At 40.7% G+C, this 26,422-nt stretch overlaps 1 protein-coding gene across 2 annotated transcripts in view; it reads right to left on the bottom strand.

The window, feature by feature from the left end:
* Positions 1-26,422, bottom strand: part of CDH11 (cadherin 11) — a 152,856-nt gene that overhangs the window by 19,166 nt on the left and 107,268 nt on the right. For both annotated transcript variants that reach the window (XM_060084423.1, XM_060084424.1), the window contains 7 exons: positions 24,346-24,640; positions 21,007-21,126; positions 18,567-18,734; positions 15,038-15,225; positions 7,573-7,826; positions 1,162-1,298; positions 189-322 (listed from right to left, as the gene is read on the bottom strand). In XM_060084423.1, the coding sequence (XP_059940406.1) occupies positions 189-322; positions 1,162-1,298; positions 7,573-7,826; positions 15,038-15,225; positions 18,567-18,734; positions 21,007-21,126; positions 24,346-24,640 (1,296 nt within the window). The remainder of the gene's footprint in view (positions 1-188; positions 323-1,161; positions 1,299-7,572; positions 7,827-15,037; positions 15,226-18,566; positions 18,735-21,006; positions 21,127-24,345; positions 24,641-26,422) is intronic.

Raw genomic sequence — 26,422 nt, forward strand, 5'->3', positions numbered from 1 at the left:
ATTGGCACATCATTCATTCAAAAATTCCTGGCTGGCTGAGAAGCCTGATTTTAATTAGAGAACATAGCTCCAGAGCTAAACCAGGGCTCTGAAGCCTTCTTGGGCAGTGGGAAGTATCTCCAGGTGATGCTCTCAAAACCAAACTCTGTTTCTAAATGCTATTCATAGCCAAGGCAGAGCAGCGTTACCTGGTTAGAAAGTGGCTTGGTCTGGTCACTCTCACAGATGAAGCCTTCATAAGGGGCAGCAAACTTGGGAGCATTGTCGTTGACGTCAAGGACCCTAATGGCCACAGGGACTTTGGCTTCCTGATGCCGGTTGTCTGAAAGGAGAGAATTGAGACAGTAAACATGTTCAAGGGAGGAATCCATGTTGGTCCAAGGTTACTCTTGGGAAAAAGTGAGCTCCAGCCACTCATTCAGGCCCTGCAGGGAAAGGCACTGTTGGCACAAAAATCACCTAAAATCCAAAGTATGCCAAATCCAATGTGAGGGGGATGTCCTAGAATAAAGGTCAACATTAGACAAGTAAGAAATAAACCACTTTTCCCTTTCTGTTGAGGTTTAATTCTAAATGCTTATAATGGAGACTGGCCCCCTCAGAGTGTAGTCTACAACAGCAGTTCTCAAAGTGGGATCCCCAGAGGAGCATCAAATAATTTGGGAATTCGTTGGAAGTGAAAATTCTCAAACCCAACCCAAGACCTGAGTTAGAGGCTCTGAGGGTGGGATCTGGAAATCTTTGTTACAACAAGCCTTTCATGATAATCCATTGCATGATCAAGTTTGCAAACCACCGGTCTACAGGTAAAAAAGAACCCACAATCTTGGCTCTAAGGATTCTGCTGCTCTGGGTTTAAACAAAACTGAGGATAAAGTGGGGAATCTTTCAGCCGTGGTTAAGAGTTTCAAGCTGCTACAGGCTATCAGCTCATGTGCCAAGTCTGTACCCAGTTCTGCCAAAGAAAATGAAAACATCTCTATTTGCTTATATGTCTCCCGAGATAGACGACCAAAAATAAATTTTAAAGATTGAAAAATATGTTTAAGACTAAAAAAAAATTTGTTCTATCTCAGCTGTCTGTTATTTTCCAGAATATATAGAAAGTCTCAGGAATAATATTTGGTAAAGTAGAATCAAAACCCTTAGTATAATACTTACGGATTTCTGCTGCAAAAACTGATATGTTGAGCCAGGCAGTTTCTTCTCTATCCAAAGGTTTTGTAGTTTTAATAAAACCATCCTCTGGATTAATAGTGAAAAACCTGTCCAGGTCAGTGTGACGATCGATTGAATACCTAAGCAGAATGCAAATGAGTCAATTAGACCAAGACATTCCAAGCAGCTTAATATTTGAATATTTTCTCCATGATATATTTAAAGCAACTTTTTCAATGAATTGCTTGAGCTAGGTTTTCTTTTTAATCAAATTTACTTTTCAAACTTCGTACATGAATCTTTTATAGAAATCATTTTGCCACATTGGAATTCTTTATTCAGGACAATGAATGAAAGAGCTGTTTAGCATATTTGATTGAGAAATGGAATAATATGTTGCATATCTGATTGAGAAATGGAATAACATGCTGCATATTTCTTCATATTTACTATAATCACCCACCATCTGAATATTTATGAACCTGCATTTGGGAAGTGGGTTTGCCTTGCTTCTAAACTACTCAGAAAGTCACAAGTGTATGGAACATTTGCCAGATTTTTGCATATGAAATATTAAATAGTCTTAAGTTATCATCAAAGATCATTTACAGTACTAAAAAATCAGTTTTCTCCTTACTTAAAGGAAAATGCTAGATATATTTTGAGTAAATTTATTCAATTTATTTGGTTTTAGGGGTTCTCAGGTACCTTGGTTCTGAATTCCATTGTGATATATGCAAAGAGGGCTTGGCCATTCATTTGTAGAGCATTCTCCCCACACTTTAATGACCCCAGGCTGAGCCTAACAGCATAGTTGGAAGGTTTCAGCTACTCCTGTCCACTAGAAAATTTGCTTTTTTCTAACAAAAGACAAAATAATTTCCAGAATATTATGGGGCAAGGTGAAGTAGAAGATGGGTCAAGAGGAGTGGTGTAGTAAGGTAAAATAACTTGCCCAGGATAAAGTTCTGGAGACCTGGCTTTAGTAAGTGTTGACAGTTGTCCCATGGCATCCATGGGGGATTGGATCCAAGCCACCTGAGGATACCAAAACCCATGGATACTCAAGTCTCATATAAAATGGCATAATATTTGCATATAACTACACATATACTCCTGTACACTTTATTTTTTTTATTACTATTATTTTTTTGTGGTACGTGGGCCTCTCACTGTTGTGGCCTCTCTCTTTGCAGAGCACAGGCTCCAGACGCGCAGGCTCAGCGGCCATGGCTCACGGGCCTAGCCGCTCCGTGGCATGTGGGATCCTCCTGGACCGGGGCACGAACCCGTGTCCCGTGCATTAGCAGGCGGACTCTCCACCACTGCACCACCAGGGAAGCCCCCTCCTGTACACTTTAAATCATCTATAGATTACTAAAATACTTAATGCAATGTAAAATGCCATGTAAATAGTTGCTGGTGTGCCACAAATTGAAGTTTTGCTTTTTGGAACTTTCTGGACTTTTTTTCCCCCAATATTTTGGACCTGTGGTTGGTTGAATCCATCGACATGGAACCCATCAATGCAGAATGCATGGATACAGAAAGCCAACTGTACATGTGTCTGAAGGCATTCATTGAGGGCCATAAAACCAAAGAATATTAGAGAATATTAGCAAAGACCATGGATGTCACAGAGTTTAATCTCTTCAATTTACAAATGGTGGGATTTGCAAATGGTCTATTATCTCGCTTCTGGGGGAGCCAATATTAGAACCTGGATCTTCCAGTTCTAGATCATGTTCTTTCCAAGGGAGAGGAATTTAGTGCAGAGGAGCACTTTGCAATATAGAAAACATGAGCTCATCCATGATACCATTGACTTCACAGCTCCCTATGAGAATGGAATGATGAGTCCCCTTCCCAGTGAGGAAAGAAGATCAACTATCCCACACCTCATAAATGTCAGTAGAGGCTCAGTGACTAAACCCTCAGCAGAGCTCTATGTGAAAATAAAGAGAAAATAATAGAATATTTTTTCCCTGCCACTAGGGAGTTTACTGTCTAGTTGACATGACCAGACAGGCTCACAGGAAGAAAGATAATTAACAAGTATTATTCTATAGAAGTGAAGCGCATGGATTTTGGTTTTTAAAGCCCTAGGTACAAGTTCATGCTTGGCTACATATACTCTGAGTGATACTGGAAAAGCCACTTAAGTTCTTTGAATTTCAGCTTACTTATCACTTAAACTAGAATATTAATAGTAACCTAACTTTTAGGTTATCTGTGAGAATTACATAAAATGATAGATGTTGAAGATGCATAACCTAGTGCCTCACACATAGTAAACAGAACAACAAATACAGCTGCTCTGATTTTTGTGGTTCTCGCTGCTATTACACACCGTGGATAGATCAGATGTCAGTCTACAGAGTATGACTTTCATACTATAGCCAGTGAAAAATCATGAAAGGCTTTTGATCAGAGGAACAAATAAATGAATTCAGACTATCAGGGTGATGAATAAGATAGGGTGGGCAAAGTGGTCTGAGCTAGTGAGAGTGGAGGAAGGAACAGAGGAAACTTAAGGGGGTGATGTACGGATAGTTTTTAAGGAGTGAGGTGATAAGAGAGTGAGGTATAGAAGCGACAGAGGGAATGGAAGACTATGTGATAAAGACAGAACCAGTAGGACTCAGTTGATATTTGGAGATCTGTGGGAAGCTGGGAGAGTCCTTGAGAGTTTCTAGCCTGAGTGTCACAGAGAGGGAGACATTGGGAAATACAAAGTCAACTTACCAGGAAGGAGAGGTTGAATTTCCACTAGGGCTATGTTGCCACACCAGGAGAGCAAGATTCAACTTTATCAGAGGTTTCACAGAGTCAGGGGTATAGTCGGTCTTTTTTTTTTTTTTAAGTATGTCACAAGAAGTATAGGCTCAAAAATATGTTTTTAATGAATGAGCCAGTGAAGGAAAAAGGAAGTGGGTAAAAATGCAGAGCAGACAGCAGAACAAGTACAGAATTAGAATCGGGGAGAAAGATCAGCCTAGAGGCAGAAAATTTAGAGCATTAACTCAATTCAATTAGTAGCATGGACGGAAACTCTATAGATAAGTGGACACAGAGAGAGAGAAAGTCTGAAGTGAAAGGCTGAGTGTCAGGGATCCCCCAGTGCCTGGACTGGGATCTCAGACTAGTGAAGACACCAGGTATGTCTGAGGCATGAAGAGGTTACTGCCAATGAAGCTAAGAGGAAAGAATATTTCAGGAAGGCAGTGGTAAACGAAAAGGTCTCTAATGCTAGAGTCTGAGAAGAAAGCTGCAAACATTTCAAAGCAGCTAAGAGTTTGGCTGACACTATAAGGCCCTCCTACCCATATGTTTAAGGACACAAATGTCCTTCAAGGTGAAGACAAGCACTCAGGAAAGTAGGTAGTCTGGCTAGGAGACCCACTGAATAAAAACCTTTAAATGTTATTCTATGAATTGTTTGGCAATTCTAAGAATGAGGACCTGAGTGGGTGAGGGGAGTTGGTTCAAGGGCCATAGTGAGCATCTCTGGATAATTATAGACATGAAAAATGGCTCCATGCACAGAATAGCTTCCACTGAAAATACGACCCAAATAACCAATCACAGATGTGGATCCTTGGAGATAGTGAGGTGCCAAGGTAATGAGCAGCTGTTCCATGTGTTTTTACATCATCACTCTTCTAAAAAGCTGCTAATGCACCTTGATATTCTAGGCTAAATTCACACCATGAACATTTTTGAGTAGTTTAAAGGTGTTACCAAGCTCCTCAGCCGTTACCTGATGTATCTTCTTGCACAGAGAGCACAGTACTCAAACCTTCCTGGGAAATCTTTCCATCAGTGGCTGCCCAGCGAGAGTAAACTGCTCATAGTGGACTCAAGGCAGCTCTTGACTAAAATCCAGTCTCCAATACTGACTGGTCATGTGACTTTGGGTAATTCACATCATCTCTTTGAGCCTCAGTATTTCCATCTATTGGACCCTAAAGTGATCACAGCCTCAAGGGTGTCTGAGGATTAACTTAAATAACTTAGTGCGGGGTTTTCTGGGGCCAAGAAGATGCTCAAAAAAGGGTAATTTCCTTCCTTTCTCCCCAAAGGGGCAATGTTCATAGACTTAAAGGCAACTGAACAGCATTTACATTTGGGACTTCCTTCTGCTCTGTCAGCATTTTCTTTGGTATAAATAGAAAAACTCCATTGTCCGTGGCAATTATTTTTCATACTCGGATCTATTTACTTTTCTTCCCAGCTTTATTGAAATATGATTGACAATAAAAAAGTCTGTATTTAATGTGAACAACGTGATGTTTTAATATAAGTATACTTTGTGTAATGATTACCGCAATCAAGCTAATTAACATAGCCACTGCCTCACACAGCAAACCATTTCCTGTATGTGTGTGTGTGTGTGTGTGGTGAGAACACTTAAGATCTACTCTCTTTGCAAATTTCAAGTCTACAATACATTATTATTAACTATAGTTACCATGCTGACCAACATCTCCTCATTTTCCCCACTCCCTAGCCCCTGGCAACCAGTGTTCTACTCTCTGTTTCTGTAAGTCAGACTTTTTTAGATTCCACATATGAGTGATATGCTATATTTGTCTTTCTGAGTCTGGCTTATTTCATTTAGCACAGTATCCTCCAAATTCACATATGTTATCACCAATGGTAGGATTTTCTTTTTTCAGGCTAAATAATAGTCTGTTTTATATATATAATACACACATATATATATGTGTGTATATATGTATATATGTATATATATATATATATATATATCTCACTATTTCTTAATCCATTTATCTGTTGACGAACATTTAGATTGTTTCCATATCTTGGCTATTGTGAATAATGCTGCATTGAACACGAGAATGCAGATACCTGTTCAGGATGCAGCCATTATGGAAAGCAGTATAGAGATTCCTTAAAATGTAGATGGAGGCTGGATTTGTTCTGTGGGCTGTAGCTTATTAATCCCTGACCTAGACAGACACACCCCTGGCCCTCTTTGACTGTACCAGGGACAACACAGTGTAAGCTGTCATTGTGATGTATGGTGAGAGCTGTGAGGTGGAAGCTGCATTTGATCCATCTTAGGGTGCCCTGGAAGAATTCCTAGAGGAAGTGACACCTAAGTGGAGGTGGGAAAAATGAGTACCATGTAGCAAGTTGGAAAGGATGAGAGTGAGATCTCCAACCAGAAGGAAGAACACACGAAGGTCAGGAATTAGAAGAGGACAGGAAGTAGCCCAGTCTAGCTGCAACTGAGAGTCTGATGAGAAGGGAGAGTAAGACAGAAAGCAGGAGAGACCAGCAGGACACAGCAGGAATTGCGGGGGAGGGGATCGAAGAAGAGCCTTAAGCCAAGTAAGAGAATTGAGACTATTTTGGAGTAGGGGACAATGGGAAACAATTTGATCCATGATTTTTTTTGTCGTTGTTGCTGTTTAACTGAAGTATGATGTGATGTTTAGATGTGCATTTTAAAACAATCAGTCTGGCTACAGGATGATGGAAAGGTAGGTGGGAGATCGGGGGCAGGGGGACCATGAGGAGGCAGAGGAAGGAATCTAGGCAAGAAGGGAATTAGGGGAGTGGCCATGGAAAAATAAACACCTGCTAGAATCCAGGATAGGGCAGGTTTCGGCCAACTTTACATTTCTGGCCTATATGGACATGCCTTGAATCTGTGACTCAAGCCTCCTTCTCAGCCTCTTTCTCATCACCCTCTCATCTTCGTCATCAATCTCATTGGTCATTAGCTCAGGTTGGGGAGCGGGGGAGGCAGGGTTCTGAATAGCTTTTCTAGCTTTCTTGTCTAAGTCACAAAAGTATATTTGTGATAATAAAAGCATCCTAAATTTGAGGGGCACTTTGTTATCTCTTCAAAGTGCTCAGCAGTTAGATAGATAGACAGAGCTTGCCTTCTGAGCCTCATGTTCATTGTCTGTGTCGCTTTGGTTAAGTCACTTTGCCCTGCAGAGCCCCAATTTCCTCCTAATTTAAGAGATAATAATTCCTAGAAAATAATGTTGAGGGGATAAATTGGATTATATATCCGACACCCCTAGTACAGTAACTGGAGCATAGGAAAGTGTTCAATAAATTAGAATTACTGTTATTATTTCACAATCGTTATTTATACTTCACCACAGTTCTCTGAGATAGGCAAAGCTTAGGGTTACATCACCTAGTATACATTGGGAAATCTGCTCCAGAAATTCTGGAGCTTGAACAAGTCTATCCAAAGAGTTGGTGCAGAGGTGGAGTAGAACTCATGTCTTCTAAGTCTTCATCTTGTTTACATTGAATGATATCTTGGTCCCTTTTTGAGACTGAAGGACCTGGTTCCTATAGGGATTTCCTAAAACCTCTTGCCTCTGGAATTCCCCATCCAGGCTTTAAAAATAAATTTCTCTGTACCTTATCGGGCTATTGGCAGCATCAGGGTCTTTGGCATGCACTCTCCCCACCACAGTGCCAGCAGCTGCATTTTCTTGGACTTCATGGATATAACTCGGGGCCAAGAACATGGGGGGCTCATCAGCATCTTCCACTGCAATCTTGACTGTCACGGTGTCTTTGAAAGGCCCGTTGCTGATGAACTTTGGGTCGATGTGCACGTTGGCTGCCTCTACCTTCAAGCTGTATGCTCTTTTGGTTTCAAAATCTACAGGCTGGCAAGAAAGAAGAGAAGATTGACAACCAATTCCTTGAAAGAATAATGGAAAAGAAAAACCTGATTGTTTTATAGGGCACCATGAATAGTTGTTCAAAGAGAGAAGAAAATCAGTGTTTATTCAATATCCAATTACCTGAGCCATTTGGTTAGAAAATCAGACAAATCAATTGCTGAAACTTGGAATGTGCTTAATGGGTAATTCTAGGAGCATGACAGACACAGAAGGACCACATCATTGAAAGTGAACCACATTCCATGAACACACTAAGGCTGCCCAATTCAGTCACTAAAATCATTTAAGGAAAGGAATTAAGACATTACAAAAATAAATGTTATAGCCCATTCTGAAAAGTACTAATAATCTTGGTAATAAAAATAGTCAATGAATTTCAGGCAAAGAAAAAAGCAATGTCTTGTTAGATGACTGCTCCCTCCACACATACACACTTCTGGCTTAATCATATTGATAGTCTCATTTTTAAAGTTTCTGACCATGTAACATTTCTCAAAGTCTGGGACCCTTACCAGCAGTGGCCCATACACTGACTTAAGGTGGTTTATGGGTAATTTTGTGTGGGTGGGTTTTTTGAATGACATTATCCTAATTACTGATCCTATTATTCCTTTTCCACTTCTTCCATTCCCAAACACATCAAGGACATCTCGGTATACTGCTAACTTTTAACATTCCTGTTATGCTTCCTGATCTCCCTTTCAAGAGACTATGAGATAACTCTCTAGCTAGAATGTAATGACATCGTTTTGTTTTGCCTGCATTCATTTTTAGGTTACCTCCTACTTATGGCAAGTGATATAGTACAGTGTGAATACTTCCCTGTTAAAAGAATACATATATGTAAAAAAAGTCCATTCAAAGAAAAACAATTATAAACAATATAGATTTTACACAGACGTGAAAAAATATTAAGAAGCAGCATTTGAATGGCTGTCATTATTAAGAAATTGATGGTAAGCACTCCCTAAATCTGAAGGAGACAAGGTTCTGTGAATCAATCAGTAAAGGGTGAAAAGTAAAATTATAGAAGAGAAACAAGCCTTCCTGCCTAGGAAACAGAACTTCCTAATTAGCACTCTGGATGATACTGAACTCCCAAATGTTTGGAAAGAGTTGGGTCTTTTAAGGCTAGCATCTGCCTACCATGTTGTCATCATCTGCCTGGTATTATTTTGAATGGGCATATAATCATAGGGCTTAGTCCTAACCTAATTCTCCAGCACTCTAAACTGAGAATTATTCCAGTTTCAGGAAGGTTAAACGCATTCAACACCCTTGACACTTTTTCCATCATTTTTCCACCCCCATCTCCCCAGAGTCAGAGAACACTCCCTTTTCCTGAAGCAAAATCTGTCACCAGCTGCTCCGTCATTCCGGACTCAGCAGCATCTTTGTCCTTCACTGGGTTACTGAGCAGCAGAAAAAAATGATATTTAGAGGCTGAAGGTATGAGACTGCTGCAATTCCTCAAAAATCTCTGTGATTATTAGACAAAATTAAAACGTGAATATGATATTCTGAGACCAGGTAAGAAGAAATTTCCTGATCTCAGGTAGCCTGTTAATTCTCCTAGAACAGAAAGTTTTGAACTTGGTTTAGACATATACCTAAGGACCCAGAGCATTGTTTCCACTGGAAAACCTTGTTGTTGTTGAAGCCAGTATAGTCATGCTGCAGTTTGACTGATACTTTTTGAATCTCAAGTGAAGCTCCCCAGATCTTTGCAGGTGTTTGTCTGGGATGCCCTTTCCTAGTTTGGTGAGATTTTACTGTCTTCTGGTGCTCATCCCACGCTTGTGAAGTCCTCCCCATCTCCCCCAGACAGATATGTGTGGCCCCTTAGTTGCCCATCTGCAGTCCCACATCCCCCACCCCAGCTAGGTGAGGAGCATCCCAAAGGACTCTACTGAGTCTTGTTGATCTTTGCTGATCTTTGCCTCCCCAATGCCCAGTAATGACCATGCCAAGTGATCACGTGTACCAATCATTGCGACTGAATGGGAAACAGAGTTGATGGATGGACAACATTTAAGCATTTGCCTACAATTTATTCCCTGCCTCCTTCCAAAAGGGATTTAAGGTAGTTTCCCATGTGAACCTTTTTTTTTTTTTTTTTTTTGCGGTACGCGGGCCTCTCACTGTTGTGGCCTCTCCTGTTGCGGAGCACAGGCTCTGGACGCTCAGGCTCAGCGGCCATGGCTCACGGGCCCAGCCACTCCGCAGCATGTGGATCCTCCTAGACAGGGGCATGAACCCGCATCCCCTGCATCGGCAGGCAGACTCTCAACCACTGCGCCACCAGGGAGGCCCCCATGTGAACCTTTATATCCATGTTATGAGTAGTTGAAATAAAGCTAAATGAGGCAACATACTACATAAGCCATAAAAATCTCAATACCCCTGAGTTTACTAATCCCACCTCTAAAAATTCTCCCTGGGGGATTAATTCAACAGAAAACCCAAACAAACAATATTCAAAAATGCATGATGGAGCTTCCCTGGTGGCGCAGTGGTTGAGAGTCCGCCTGCCTATGCAGGGGACACGGGTTCGTGCCCCAGTCCGCGAAGATCTTACATGCCGCGGAGCGGCTAGGCCTGTGAGCCATGGCCTCTGAGCCTGCGCGTCCGGAGCCCGTGCTCCGCAATGGAAGAGGCCACAACAGTGAGAGGCCTGCATACCGCAAAAAAAAAAAAAAAAAGCATGATGTTTAGATATCATAGAGGGGTTATATTTAATCATAGGAAACATACACACAAAACACCAAATCCAACTGTGAGATTTTATTAAGGAAATAATGGTCCATCAGTAGGATGGGATGTTATGTAGTCATTAAAAATAATTATGTAGGCTTCCCTGGTGGCGCAGTGGTTTAGAGTCCGCCTGCCGATGCAGGGGACAGGGGTTCGTGCCCCGGTCCGGGAAGATCCCACATGCCGCGGAGCGGCTGGGCCCGTGAGCCATGGCCACTGAGCCTGCGCGTCTGGAGCCTGTGCTCTGCAATGGGAGAGGCCACAGCAGTGAGAGGCCCGCGTACCGCAAAAAAAAAAAAAAAAAAAAAAAAAAAATTATGTATATTATATAGCAGCATGTAAAATGTTTATGATGTGCCATTAAGTTAACAAATCAGATCACCCTATGACTGCAACTGTTTTAAATGTTACATATCGACATCTATATACATGTGGACAGAGAATATAAAGAAATAATCAGGCATAAAAGTGGCTTTATTAAAATTATTATTTAAAAAATATTTTAAATGCCTTCTAATGCTGCTCTCACACTGCTTTACAGGCAGTTTATTTGTTTGAAAGTAAATACCTCAGAAACTGTGCCGGGATCTCTCAGTGATAAATTGGAGTCCCACTCAGTCAAAGGTGCTGCACGATTGGATTTTCCTCCCCAAGTCTACCAAGCCACCTACAAGTCTCATCTTTATTTTGCTAACCACACAGAGATTGTCTCAATATCCTGAAGGCAGCTTCTCTCTCTCATGCACCATTATAATCCTGACACCTACTGTGTCTGACACAGAGTACTCAAGAAATATTTATTGCTTTCTAAGCTATTCAATAAATGAATGACTCTAGCTCCTAAATAACTCTTGAATTCTTCACCTTTACCTCTTCTGCCTTCTTCAGGTCTTTGTAATTCCTCCCTTGAATTCCAACAAGATTTCTTCAACTGGTCCCACTGTATCCATCTCAGGACCCTCAAGACTCAACTTATTCAAGTTTCTTAACTGTGTCCTATTTCCCTCAACACCAGTCCTTCATGAGCCTATTTTCTCTGACCTTCCTCTCCTTATCTGTCTGGTAATTTCCTATTCATCTATGAAGGCTCAGCTCTAGAACTGCCCCCTGTAAGCAGTCATTCATGACCCATAGTCACAGATCTTGTCATACTTTATCACAGTTGCTTCTCAGCTGGGGAGTGATTTTGCTGTACCTCACCCCAGGTATGTTATGCAATGTCTAGAGCTATTTTTAGTATCATAACTGGTGGGGCTGGATGTGTGCTTACTGACATCTAGTGAGGAGAGGCCAGGAATGTTGCTAATCACCATACAATGCACAGCCCTGCCCCTACAGCAAAGAATTCTCTGTCCTGAAATGTTAATAGTGTCAAGGCTGGGAAAACCCCCTCTATGTTAATTGTCTCTACGCTTTTAACTGTCCTGTTAAATTGTGATCTTCTTGTGACGAGGACTCTTTCTTCAGTTTTAGATGTCCAGCCTCTCACAAAGGGTGTGCCTGACAAATAATAATAACTCAATAACTCTTGGTAGAAAAAGGTTGAATGAATTAAGGAATAAGTGAAAAAACTATATTAAAAATATTTTTTAAAGACAAAAATATTTTCACGGATCTCTCTATATCTTTTTATATTATTAAATCATATATATAATGATTTCTATAAGGATCCATCATTTTACTCTATTAAATTCACCTCAATATTTTTTTCCTGCTGGACAATTGGAACTTTGTATTATAAGCTTAAGCAAACGTTCTTTTACAAATTAAAGAACATCTTACTCTGTTTTAAACTTAAACGTCAGTGCTTTATAGAAGATTATTCCTTTGCCCGAAAGAAACACATTGAATTGGGGGAAAATGTGCAAATTAATCATATGCAGAGAGCTCACGTGCGATGTGTTAGTTCCATGGGGTGATTTACATGTTTCAGATTTTAGAGACACAGTGTGTGTTTATACCCTGAATACATTGAAAACAGGTGACAACCTAAGCATAACCAACTACCCAATTACTTGAACAGCAAAGGATGGGAGGCAGGAATCGCTGATGTCACTGCTCGTATGTCAGTGGCAAGCAGGAGGGATAGAAATGTTAACTAACAAAGCCAGTTGACAGCTCTATGCTACACATAGTCACACAGCTACTTTTCCAGAGGAGAAACCAGAAGTGATTGCCCCAGCCCCTTGTGGCTGGTGATTAGGCTTCTGTGGCTACACCATTCATCATCACTAATGTTGACTTTTCCAAGTATCCAGAGTTCACCCCGACTTCCATATTCTTTTATGACAGAGTCACTTCTACTTTCTCTTTGTTTGGGTCCCCTCATATTTCCCCCAATCCTTACAATGCTTCCTTATGTTGTAAAAAGTCGGCTTCCTAGAACACCTCTCTCCCTGCTCTCCTTACTGAAAGATTCCTCCCAGGCATCTCCCTCTACCCCACCCTTGCCTCCTCTCCAGCTACTGGCCTCTTTCTTGATTCTTCAAATTAATTTTTTTATTAGTGTTCCAGGCCAATCTTTTCCATCACACCAAGGAGCTTAATATTCATGTTACAAAACCAAGCTGAAAATGAATACTTGATTAAAACCAAGGTAATCCCATCATCCAATTCAGATTTAATACTCCATATACTTTGATGATGGAGAAGTATTGATTTCTCAAGTGGTAAATCAGGGGTAAAACCGTTTTAGAATATACTGTAACTGTTTCTTTACCTGAAAGTGAATCAAATCTGGCTCTCTTCTATAACCCCTTTCTGGTCCGTCTATTTGCAAAACGTCTTGAGTGGGAAGATGTTCTAGAATACACTAAGTTTGAATTCCATGTCTTTAAATTGCTAGCTGTGTGATTACAACAGGGTCAAATTATTTAATCTGTCTGAGCCCCAATCTCCTCACAATTAAACTGAGGTATCATTGCTGCCTGGGATAATAACATCTACTTTATATGATTTTTATCATGTAAAATAAATGAATGCCTATAAGAGGCTCAGGCTTTGGCCAATATTTAGAATTGAGTAAATGTTAGATTTTTTTTTAAACAAAACAAGAACAAGCAATAATCTCATTTTTGTAGTGAATTAATCTCAGGGACACATTTTTAGCAACAATTTAGCTGACTATGAGGGAAGGCACATTATTATTGCTTCTCAGGTTCAATTTTGAGGGAAAATCAAGCAGAGATTTGGTTTAAGTTTCATAGAAGGCCCAGCAATGTAATGGACCTTGGATGTTTGAGATAAGAAAAGTTCCAAAGAGCCTATATGAACAGACTCAGCTTGGCAGAGCTAAAGAGGGAACTTCATGTATGCTCAGGGCTGTCTCTCCCAAATCTAGATTTATCCAGCTATCTTTCTTTCCATGGGGAAACTGTGCCAAGTCATATAAGAACTAACCAGCAGGGCTTCCCTGGTGGCGCAGTGGTTGAGAGTCCGCCTGCCGATGCAGGGGACACGGGTTCGTGCCCCGATCCCGGAAGATCCCACGTGCCGCGGAGCGGCTGGGCCCGCGAGCCATGGCTGCGGAGCCTGTGTGTCCGGAGCCTGTGCTCCGCAACGGGAGAGGCCACAGCAGTGAGAGGCCCGCGTACAGCAAAAAAAAAAAAAAAAAAAAAAAAAAAAAGAACTAACCAGCAATCTCAGGGCAGGTATTATCACTCCCCCTTTTTTTTCCAGTTTTATTGAGGTATAATTTACATACAGTACTATCTAAGGTGTATAGCATAACAATTTGACTTTCATACATCAGGAAATTATTACCACAATAAGTTTAGTGAACATTCATCATCTCATATAGATACAAAAGAAAAAGAAAAAGCATTTCCTTTTGATGAGCTCTCTAAGGATTCACTCTCTGAACAACTTTCATATATAACATACAGCAGTGTTAATTATATTAATCACAGTGTACATTGCATCCCTAGGACTTATTTATCTTATAACTGGAAGTCTGTGCCTTTTGACCCCCTTCATCCAACTTCCCCTCCCCCCACCCCCCACTTCTGGCAACCACATATCTGATCTCTTTTTCCATGAGTCTATTTTTTTCTTGTTTTTGAAGTATAGTTGACCTACAATACCATCTTAGTTCCTGGTGTACAACATAGTGATTTGATATTTCTATATATTTCAAAATGGTAAGTCTAGCTGTCATCTGTCACCATACCAAGATATTACATTACTATTGACTATACTCCCCAAATCATACAAAAACTAACCATCAAACTCAGGCAGGCATCATCGGCCCCTTCTGCCAGCTTCCTCTGGAATACAGTTCTGTTATCTCCCCAAAGCTCAGAGCTCAACTGCTAAGTCAGGTCCGGCCCTCAGTTGTCCATATTCTCCTTTCTTTAGTCTTCAACTCCCTGTTTCCAGCAGCGGTGCCTCGGCAAGGCAGGCCACAGCACTGCCACATCTGATTCCTCACCCTAACTCACCTTTTTCAGTTTCACCACGCCCTCCTGTGTTTCATAGTCCGTTGTGATTTCAAACAATTCCATCCCATCTCCATCAACAATATTGTATGTGACTAAGCCATTTTCTCCAATGTCTGGGTCTTTAGCCTTCACTCTTCCCACTTCCTCCCCGGGGACAGCTGCTTCTGACACAGACATCTGGTATACGCCTAGAAGAAGAAGACATCTATTTTTATTTTCCCTTTTATTTGGCAGCTGTAAGACTTTAGATTTCATTGAATCTCAATAAATTTCTCAAAGGGTTTGACATTGAACTTTCTATTGACTGAAAACATGAAAGAAGTGAATGGATGGGAGGAAGATCCCACATGGCTTGCTTGTCAAAGAAATGTTTTCTGCAAAGGATGATGAAACTATATCAGGGTCCAGGGTGGTAGGGTGGGGCCACCCGTCACATGTGAGAAAGGAAAACAATGCCCAGTTACATTTCCCATCAGGAACTGATGGAGGGCCATGTATATCTTCACACATTCAAAAAAATCAAAACTTCTTTTTATGTCTTTGGAATAGTCTGTAAGTTAATTCTAAGCCTCACATATGGCACTGCCAGGTGCCCAGAAAAAGAACACCCTTCCCTGTTTATAAGCCTTCCATAGCTCCATATTTATTTTAAAATCAAATGCAAGTTGTATCCTTCATGGTCATGATCCTTCCAGCTGTATATCTAACTTTCTTCTTACTTTACCTCCTTCACCATTTGATTAACTGATACCTTATATGGAAAAGCTTCTCATAGTGTGACATTTCCATTTAGATTTGTTTAATATGTATCAGGAACCTAATATATGCTAGGCACTGTCCTAGCCTTTGGTGACTCAGTAGTAAATGAAAGAGTCAAGATTCTTTCCTCATTTTAAAGAGAAAAAACCCCAAACATATACATACACTGATATCATTGCTAAGAAGGAGAAAAATAAAGTGCAGTGAGGGACAGAGGATAATGAAAGAGTGTAAGTGTGACTGTGTATAAATGTATGTTGTGAGTGTGTTTGTTCATGTGAGTGTGTGTGAATGTTCCCTGAAAGGACTGGGCCAGACAAATCATGTGAATACCTGGGGATAAAAATTATAAACAAAGCAAACAGCAAACTGCAAAAACCCTGATGTGGGAACACAGTGAATACATACAGAACAGCAAGACCACAAGTGTGACTGCAGCCTTCTGGTAGGAGGTAAGGGTATATAGGGAGGCTGGGGCCCAACTGTGCACAAAGGGCATTGCAGGAGATGGAAAAGACTTCAGGTTTTCTTTAAACTTGGTGGGAAGCCACTGAAAGGTTTTCAGTAGAGAAGTGAGATTTGAGATAATCTTATTTGCATTATCACGATTCAAAAATATTCTCTGCAAAACAACGTAGAGAAGCAAGGGTTGGAAACCTGGCCTCTACCACTTTCAAGCCAAGTGGTCTTGGGCAAGTTACTTAAGCTCTTTAAGCTTTAGTTTCCCCTTATGTGGATTTTATCAGTTCTAATACTCTGTCTACATTTATCTGTTGGGTTGGCCAGAAAGTTTGTTTGGGTTTTTCCATAACATCTTTTAGAAAAACCTGAATGAACTTTTTGGCCAGCCCAATATATTGTTTGGCTGTGAATACTTTCAGTTCAGACCCATATTTAACTTAAACACACCATGCCCTCCATGATAAAGGACAAGTAGGAGGTGGGAGTCTCTGCAGATAATTACCAATTTACATGAAGGTTTAGAAAAACCTACTCCCCAGTTGATTTTCTCTAAGTCTTCGTCAAGTTCATAGCTGTAAAACTGGTATCTTCACAGTAGTGATGTAACTTTACTCTATGACTGTATGTGAACAAGGGCATTAATCACTACCTGCTAATAGTCCTGCATGGCCTTTTCCATCCAGCATACCTGCCAGCTTTAGAGTGGATAATGGAGCATGCAGTTTCTTAGAGTGCTCCATGAGGCTTAAGCTTATTGGGGATGCTGAAACTTGTGGCTGACCAGGCAAGGCAGTCTTCATCTCTTTGGTGACTTTATGAGAACTGGCTGTTGCCTTGTAATCCTCTATCTCAATGTCTCCCTTGCATAGATTGTTGTCTTTGGATTCCTTTGAGTGACCATGCATGGTGCCTTCCTGGGGCCATACTTGGTGGCCTTCCCTGTTCTCTCATTTATAAAAAGTGCCATCTCTCTGGCAATAAACTCACAGTCTCTACCAGCTACTCTCCTCATTAATGAAGAAGACACTTTCATGGTGAACTCCCCGTGAACTAGCAATGGCACATCACAACGATCACACTGTACTTACAATGTATACATAACCAGATTTGTGTACAAAATCTGGCTTTGCCATATCCTTCAGGCAAGTTACTGCACCCTTCATGGAACTCAGTTTTATCTGTAAAATGGAGGCTCTCGTAGAGATCTGTAATAGTAGTAACTATTCATTAAAGGATGGTAGTTGTTGTAATTATGATTATTAATAATGACCTTTCAAATCATTTTTTCTTTTATTTCCTGCTGCAAGCCTATCAATTTTGTAGAAGGACCATAATCCCCTAGATAATATTGATAATAATGGCTAACATTTGTTGACAACTTATGCCAGATAACATTGTAAGATTTTACACTAGCTCATTTAGTTCTAACAACATCCTATTAATTGAGCCCTGTGGAAGATTGTATTTTGCAAAAATAGTCCAAACAGTATCTCCAAGCCCACATGCTTTTCTTTCAACGCGACTTTAACAGTCCTTCCCTTGAAAGGTAGGGTCTATAAGAACTCCACTTACATTTGGGCACTCTTATGACTACAGTAGAAATGATGCTATGTGATTTCTGAAGCTAGGTCACAATAGGCAATACAGTTTCTGCTTGGTGTCCCTGGGGCTCTCCTCACTTTTAGAACCTATCCAAGCCACTCCTGTGAGGCTGATATGAAGGGGAACCAACAGCCAACATTAACTTGCCAGCCATGTGACTGAGCCATCTTGGAAGTAGATCTTCCAGCCCCAGACTGTGCCAGTTGATGCTATGGAAACAGAAACAAGCTGCCTCCTTCAGGTTTTGCCCAAATTGCAAACTCATGACAAAAATAAACGATTATAATTGTTTTAAGCCACAAGATTTGGGGCAGTTTGTTAGGTAGCAATAGATAACGGATTCAGGTACTATTACATATCCAGGTTAGAAATGAGAACACTGAGACAAAGAAAGGTTAATTAATTACTACATCACATCATGAGCACCTAGCAAAACTGATTTTCTGTTCCCAGGGTTGTAGAACATTTTATGTCTCCACTTTCTCCCACTATCTCTCCTCCACTTAAGTTTTTTGTTGTCATTGCTCCACTTAAGTTCTTTGTTGTCCTCCACTTAAGTTTTTTATTGTCTTGTTTTTTGCAAGAATGATATAAAGAGCCTCCATTTTTCTAGATTTCTTCTGGAAAGTTGAGTACAGCAGGAATGGGTCAGAGAAGAGTTGGCTGTGGCACCATTGGAAAGTGAAAACCAAGCCCACCTACTTACTCTGTGGAAACTTTGGTGGGTTGTCATTGACATCAGTCAGTGTGATCGTCACTTTGGTTGTCCCTGAGAGTCCACCCATGTGTCCACCCATGTCCTTGGCCTGGATCACCACGTGGTACTCCTCCTTAGCTTCCCTGTCCATGTTGGGAAGGGCTGTTCTGATGATACCTGGACAGGTGAGCAGGGAACATCACAGATATTCATTGATAACATTATAACAAAAAAGATCTAGGCACAGGGGAAGCAAAGATGAATAGAACAGCACCTTCCCTCACAGAAGAGTCACTCCAACATGTCAATTATCATCAAAAGTAGCCATACCTGGAGCATCATATAGATATATTTTCTAGCAAATTGTCATAATTATTAATATAACATTAAAAGTGTATGTTTTATATGTTGTACTGTAAATGCAAGTAATAACCTCATCCTTCTCAGGTGTGACACTTAAAGATCCTAAAGACTGATATATTTGAGGACGCACTGCATGAACATCAGTAACATAAACCCATGCTTTTGGACTGCCAGCAGAATCTTTTGACTATCTATGCCTGCATGCAGTTCTTAGAAACATTTCTATGGTCCATATTAAGTTAAAAGTAGAAGGTGATATATTAAAATGTTAAAATTAATTTCTTTAAGTGTATACCAAATGGCTTAAAAATATATACAATGCTTATACAAACACTTACTGTCTACTATCTGCTATCAGTGGAAACAATGATATGTTTATAATTGGATTCTACATCATCTCTGGATATTAGCACATTATTGGTGTGGAAACCATGCTCACTTAAATCTTTTGGGAACATAGTCAAGCTTTTCCTGTCTGTAGATACGGTAACATTTATACTGGAAATACAAGAGAGTGCTGTGGAAGCTTTAAGCCCTTATCCTTTTCTGACCCGGACGTTTGTATGTTTCTCAGCAACATGCTTGAACTCACTGAGCCCCGTTTTTCTTGTCTGTTAAATAATTTGGTAGGTTCAAATTGGTGGTTCTTAACTATGAGTCCCTGAGACACGAAAGTAACAACTGGAGTCCTTCCAGCGATTTTTTTTTTTTTGCGGTATGTGGGTCTCTCACTGTTGTGGCCTCTCCCGTTGCGGAGCACAGGCTCCGGACGCACAGGCTCAGCGGCCATGGCTCACGGGCCCAGCCGCTCCGTGGCATGTGGGATCTTCCCGGACCGGGGCACGAACCCATGTCCCCTGCATCGGCAGGCGGACTCTCAACCACTGCGCCACCAGGGAAGCCCCCTTCCAGCGATTTTAACATCTCAAAAAGCCATATGAAATCCCACATTTATCCTTGGTTAATCTGAAAATTAATTGGCAAAATTAATTGGTAAATGCCTTTGATGAAATCATAGCAAGTAGCCCCATAAATTGTGATCTGAAGCAAAGAGGCTACAAATAAATGACTACATAGGTACGTGGAAATTATATTCAATAAGTGGGCAAAGTATCTGATTGGCAGGCTATGTACGTACATATAAACATATATATTTGATAAATTTTAACTATAATAGTAAAAGCGGATTGTTTGTAAACATCTTTCAAACACATGGGGGTATATTGTGGAAAAAAGAAATGAGTTTGGGGTATAATATTGTGGACTAGCAGTTTCACAGGACTTTAGTTTTTATTCTTTTTTTTTCTTTTGCGGTACGCGGGCCTCTCACTGTTGTGGCCTCTCCGGTTGTGGAGCACAGGCTCTGGACGCGCAGGCTCAGCGGCCATGGCTCACAGGCCTAGCCGCTCCGCGGTATGTGGGATCTTCCCAAACCGGGGCACGAACCCATGACCCCTGCATCGGCAGGCGGACTCTCAACCACTGCGCCACCACAGAAGCCCAGTGTTTATTCTAATAAAAGGATCCTAGAATCAAATTTGGTACAAATGGAGTGAAACATTTTGGCGTGGGTTTTGGTTGTTTGTGTTTGTTCACTCTTTCCGTTTGCTATTTGTTTTCTGTACGGAATTTGCAGAGCCTCCTTCTTGGATGCTAACGCCCGCTGGGAATCTAAGCACAGTGGAGGAGGTTGGGGATATGCCTCCTCCCAGACACATGTTAGCATCAGTTCCCACCCCCACCATCCCCAGCCCTGGCTTTGAGAGCTGCCAGTTTTCATACCAGTCTTCAAGTCCTGTGGCCTCTTAATTTGGATCCACAGTTGAATTTATGATAAAACATATTTTAGGATAAATTCTTAAGTTTAAGTTGAATTTTAAGATATGATTTTAAGAGAAAAGTTGCATCTAAGATTATATTTATTACTGTGACATGGTACAATACAGACAGTATCTAATCCTCACAATAGTCTTGTTAGGTGGCCCTTTGTATATTTTAGAAACCTAAGACTCAAATAGGTTTTAGTGAGCAGGCCTGGACTCCTTATTCACAATGTGTCACAAATCACAACTCCATTCCACGGTACCTGTCTGTGCTTCTACTGAAAAGTAGGGTTGTCCTTCCAGGATACTGTACACTAACTTGGCACTGTTTCCATAGGTGGGGTCATCTGCGTCTGAAGCTGTCACCTGGATTACTGACGTTCCTTAAAAGTGAAATACAGTCATTAGCAACAGTCCCTCAGCTTTTCAAATTATATTCTAGTTTGCAAAGTTTTATCTTAAGATTAAAAAGTGAGGAGAGCCCCCAAATTATTCAACATGCTTTCATTTTCCGGGGTTGAGATGCAAAAATAACCTCCTTCCCTCCCTCTCTCCCTTCCTTTCTGTTTAATTCCCATAGCTTAAAAATGAACCTTCTATATTCACAGTGCATCCTGCTATACTTAGTAGTTAAAATAATAATATGAACATTATTGCAAAAACATTCTAAGACCCATGCAACTGGAATGTTCAGTATATCAAATAATTAAATAAAAATCTTCCCAAATAGTATAATAAAGGATAATTAATGGTGAATTGCTTTTCATGAAAGGACAGAGTGCAGTCCTCCATCTGTAGCAGAGCAATAAATACATCATTTTATTGTTGCTTTGCATGTAATAAAATGGCTGCTAATACTACATTTTAATTAATTGATGGCTATAAATATTGTACAGAATGTTGTTCCCTACTGGCATGAAAATTGCATCTTCCCATCTCTAACAGGTCTGGTAGTCATATAATAGAAACCAGTAGACATCTGGTGAGATCTAAGGCAAGCATTTGTGGGTCACAATGGAAGGAAACCAGTGAATTGAAGGAAGATGGGATTCTGTTTTTCCTAGAAAAAAACCTCTGTTCCCTGATGGTCACAAGTATCTGAGGGCATGAAATGCTGGGCTTCAGAATGGGGCAGGGGAGATACTCAAGGGAGAGAGCTGGTTATTATAGAATTCCTCTGTGCCAGGCATTGTTTGGGGCATGTTCCATGTATTCTGCCCCTCTGCTGGGTGTTTTTACATTCACTGTGCTTGTGAGGTACTTAGTATGACAGGTAGGAAGTTTTGCAACCTATTTTTCAGAGTGGGTTATTGCCAGAGTCAGGAGTCTAACCTCTACCCAGCAAACAACCAAACACAAGTTCTTTCTGAGACAGTTTCAGCAGAGGGGCCAGGTTGTATGTGAAAGGCAAGGGAGTCCATTTACATAGCCTCTGATGACCCTTTAATTTACAAGGCTGTTAGTGATTTTCACATGGCATAAAAATAAATCTCACTTTTTTTTCTGTAATTCATTATTTCGTACAAATAACTTTTTTCTGAGCTATTCCGACATAACTAGGCACTATTCTAAGTAGTGGAGATTTATAAGGGAGTTAATAAGCTCTATTCTCTACCTTCCTGGTAGAGCTAGGGAAAGTATTATTTTTTATGCTTAATTTGCTTCGAGGAATCCACTAAGTTCATTACAACTCTTTGTATTTTACATCTATGTTGTTTAACTCTCATTAGAGTTTACATTATCCTCATTGTATAGATGACAAAACAAAAACTGAGAAAGATGTAAGATGTTGTCTGGGTTGACCTGGCTGGTCAGAGGCACAGCCATGATTCCAACCCAGTACTGTCTGGCAGCAGACTCTACTCTCATAGGCCACAATGCAAAGTCTGATGTTACTCCTTAAGCACCAAGCTGCCCCAAGAGGTGGGATCAATGAAAATTCCCCTAGAGCATCATGTTTGATGGCTGGCCTTTGTCCCCTGGCTCAGCTGCTGACACTGCTGTCCTCTATTTACTGATTTATTTGATGTCTGCTATTTCTCATTAAAGTCCCCAAGTGAATACTGAGAAACTAAAGAATTGGGCAGGGCAAAGGGAAGACAAGAAGGCAGAAAAGGCTCAGCTGGGTTTTCATAAAGTAGGAGAAGGGTTTGACTTTAGCTGGAGGAGAAGGGGACATTTTTTTTTAGCATCAAAAGTTCTGTATGCAGAATGGAAGGAGCTTAGAGTTGTAGAGTTACTTCTGTATCTAACACTCTTGAGCAAACTGATTCCCAATCTTGATGCTTAGTTTTCTCATCTGTAAAATGGCCCTGATGATCCTTACGTTCATGGGAACTTTATTATTTTTTTAATTAATTTATTTATTTTTGGTTGCATTGGGTCTTCGTTGCTGTGTGCGGGCTTTCTCTAGTTGCGGCGAGCGGGGACTACTCTTCATTGTGGTGTGCAGGCTTCTCATTGCGGTGGCTTCTCTTGTTGTGGAGCACGGGCTTTAGGCACACGGGCTTCAGTAGCTGTGGCACATGAGCTCAGTAGTTGTGGCTCACGGGCTCTAGAGCACAGGCTCAGTAGTTGTGGCGCACGGGCTTAGTTGCTCCGCGGTATGTGGGATCTTCCCTGACCAGGGCTCAAACCTGTGTCCCCTGCATGGGCAGGCGGATTCTCAACCACTGAGCCACCAGGGAAGTCCTCATGGGAACTTTAAATCTCTGATTCGCATAAGCATACTCACTCCCTGATTAGTACAGCTCTGATCACTGTCTGAAAAACAAATCCTTCTTAATATGAGGCATGCTTCTCAAAAGACCACAATTGCATGCATTCTATAAAGCCAAACAAAGGTTATTGCCAGGAGAAGGTAGCTAGTTGAATAAATCTTTCACAGAATTGTCCTCTAACAATGTGATGTGTCTTTATGCAAGATAAAAGACATAGCTGCTTCTGAATTATTCTAACAGATGATGACATAGTGTCATGGTTAGATATATATTCTGGATTGACTTAATAGCTCAGATGACCTTGAATAAATTCATTAACCTGTTTCTAGCTTGGGTTTCCCATCTGCAAAATATGTCAAATAGGACCTACCTCATTGCAAAGATGAGTCACTGCAAAGATTAAATGCAATACTGCATGTAAATCATTAATTAGCATGGTGCCTACATGGTACAAATACTGCTATTACTTATTGAACACCAGCATGCACTAGTGACCAGATGTATATTATTTCTAATCCTGCATGACTAGTAACTTTTACCCCATTTTACAGAGGAGAAACTCAGGCTAAGAGAACAGATGCAACTGATTCCCAGTCACAAGGTTAATAAGCACCAGGGCCAGGATGACATGGATTTGATTACGTTTTTCCTACTCTTCCACACCTCCTCATATTTTGTAAGCTTAGAGTTTAAAACCTCAGGGCAATTAAAATATTTGAAACTTCAGCTACATATATGAAATTTTTTTGTTTGTTATTCTGCCATAGAAGGTACAGCATAAATTCTACTTCCTGATTTGGGAGAATAGGCACCAGCCTGCCCACCCACAGAGACACCAGGCCTGCAGGTGGAGTGGGTCTGCCCTCCCCTGCCCTTACGTACCCACATTGGACCTCTCGGGCACATTGGCATGATAGGTCTCGTGTAAGAACTCGGGAGGGTTGTCATTAATGTCCTGGACCTTGACGATGAATTCTGATGGTGGTTCCAGGGGCCGGTTGGTGTCCCTGTCCACCGCCTGAGCCATCAGCGTGTACTGGGCTCTCTCCTCTCGGTCCAATGTCTTGGTAGCATGAATGTTCCCTGATTTGTCATCAATCACAAAAATGGTTCCAGCTCCTTCACCTGAGAGAATGTATTTAATGTTCCCATCACCAGAGTCAATATCGGAATGAAGCTAGGAAAAGAGAAATCGAGATTTGTAATTCCATGACGGATGCACTGGGGAGGTAGAGACACACTTACATGCTGTTGAGATAATACACTGTTTACACACACACACACACACACACACACACACACACACTGAGAGGGAGATGTTCTCACCCCATTTTACAAATGAAGAAATGTAATCTTAGAGAAGGTAATTGTCTTGGCCAAGGTCACACAGCTGGGGAGCAGTGAAGCCAGGATCCAAACATTTTTAGATTTTAAAATTCATGTTCTCCCTCCCCCTCTCCCATTACATATGCACATATACAAAATATATATAATATACATTAGTTCAGTTATTTTGAAAGAAATATGCACATACTATAGAAAATAAAAAAACACACATTTATGCAATAAGTAAATCTTATAAGTTCTGATTCCCATTCCTTCTTTTTCCCTGCTCAGAGATAGCTCTTATGACCAGTTTCTTGTGAATCCTCTAAGAGATATTCTATGCATATGCAAGAATATCTATACAGATACACATGCTTTGGTTTATTTTTACACAATAAAGTGCATAGTGCACATACCACTCTTCACCTCTGCTTTCCTACCACAATAAATTCAGAGGACCCTTCCACACTGGTACATATAAATTGAGCTCATCAATTGTATGGATGTTATTATAATTTCAGTCCTCTTCCAAAGGACACTAAGATTCCAAAGGACACCAGGCTTTTGTTACCTCAAACAAGCCATTGGTCAGACTTTCTGAAAGACCTGCTGTGTGGCACGGGACGTATGAGGAGCTGAGGATGGAACCTGCCTGAACAAGCCCCCATTCCCATCGTAAGCATGGGGTGAGTGGGGTGGGTTGATATATATGCAGCTCTTACGACTATAGCAAGACTATATATCCTTGGGATTTTCCCCCTCTGTTGACAAAGCCCAGAGAAATGATGGAACTTGCCTAAATCCACAGTTGGCAGGGCCAGAAAGTCATCCAGGTCTCCTAACTACCCACCTGTGCCTTCTGCCTTGACTCTGCTCTGTGTGTTGTAACATGTAACTCCCCCACAAAGACCATGTCCAATTTTCCTGTAGCAATAAACTCTTCATTGTACCTTGTTACCCAACCTCAATTTCTGCAGCTATCATCTTGATGAGTTCCTCTGCCCTCATTTTACCCTTTGTGGGAAAAGATAAGTATTACTTTCACCATTCTCATAGGCTTCAAGAGTAACCAAGTGGATAAAAAGCCCTTGGTTCTACCTACTACGTAAGAAAATCTAGTATAAACTAAAAAGCTTTATTCAAATGACATTGAAATATAATAATGCTTACTACTTATAATTATTATCTTATTATTTATTATCATTCCATTTTAATATTATTAATGTGATTTTAATTATTATTATGAAACCAAGACTTAGAAAGCTTGTCCAGAATCACAAGGCAGGATTGAACACATTGCTTTAAAAAATTTTTTGTATTGTTTCAGTTTCCCCCAAAATATCTAACTGATTTACAGTGCCTCAGTGAAACACCAAATATTTCAGCTCAGGGGGATACCTGTAGGTACAAATTACGTGTTGATTTTAGTCTATAGTGCTTCTCAGGAAAAGAAAAAGAGCATACTTTCCTTCAGAACTTGTTATTCATAACAAGCTATATGCTGTCATGAAATTATGACTACACATTTCTTATGAATAAGGCAGTTTGCGAGTAATATACAAAGCTATTTGAATATATGAAGCTACAGAGGATGACCCAAATTGCCCCAGTCTTCATACAAGTTTCCACAGTG

The sequence above is a fragment of the Mesoplodon densirostris genome, chromosome 19, assembly GCF_025265405.1.
Source record: "Mesoplodon densirostris isolate mMesDen1 chromosome 19, mMesDen1 primary haplotype, whole genome shotgun sequence".
NCBI lineage: Eukaryota > Metazoa > Chordata > Mammalia > Artiodactyla > Ziphiidae > Mesoplodon > Mesoplodon densirostris.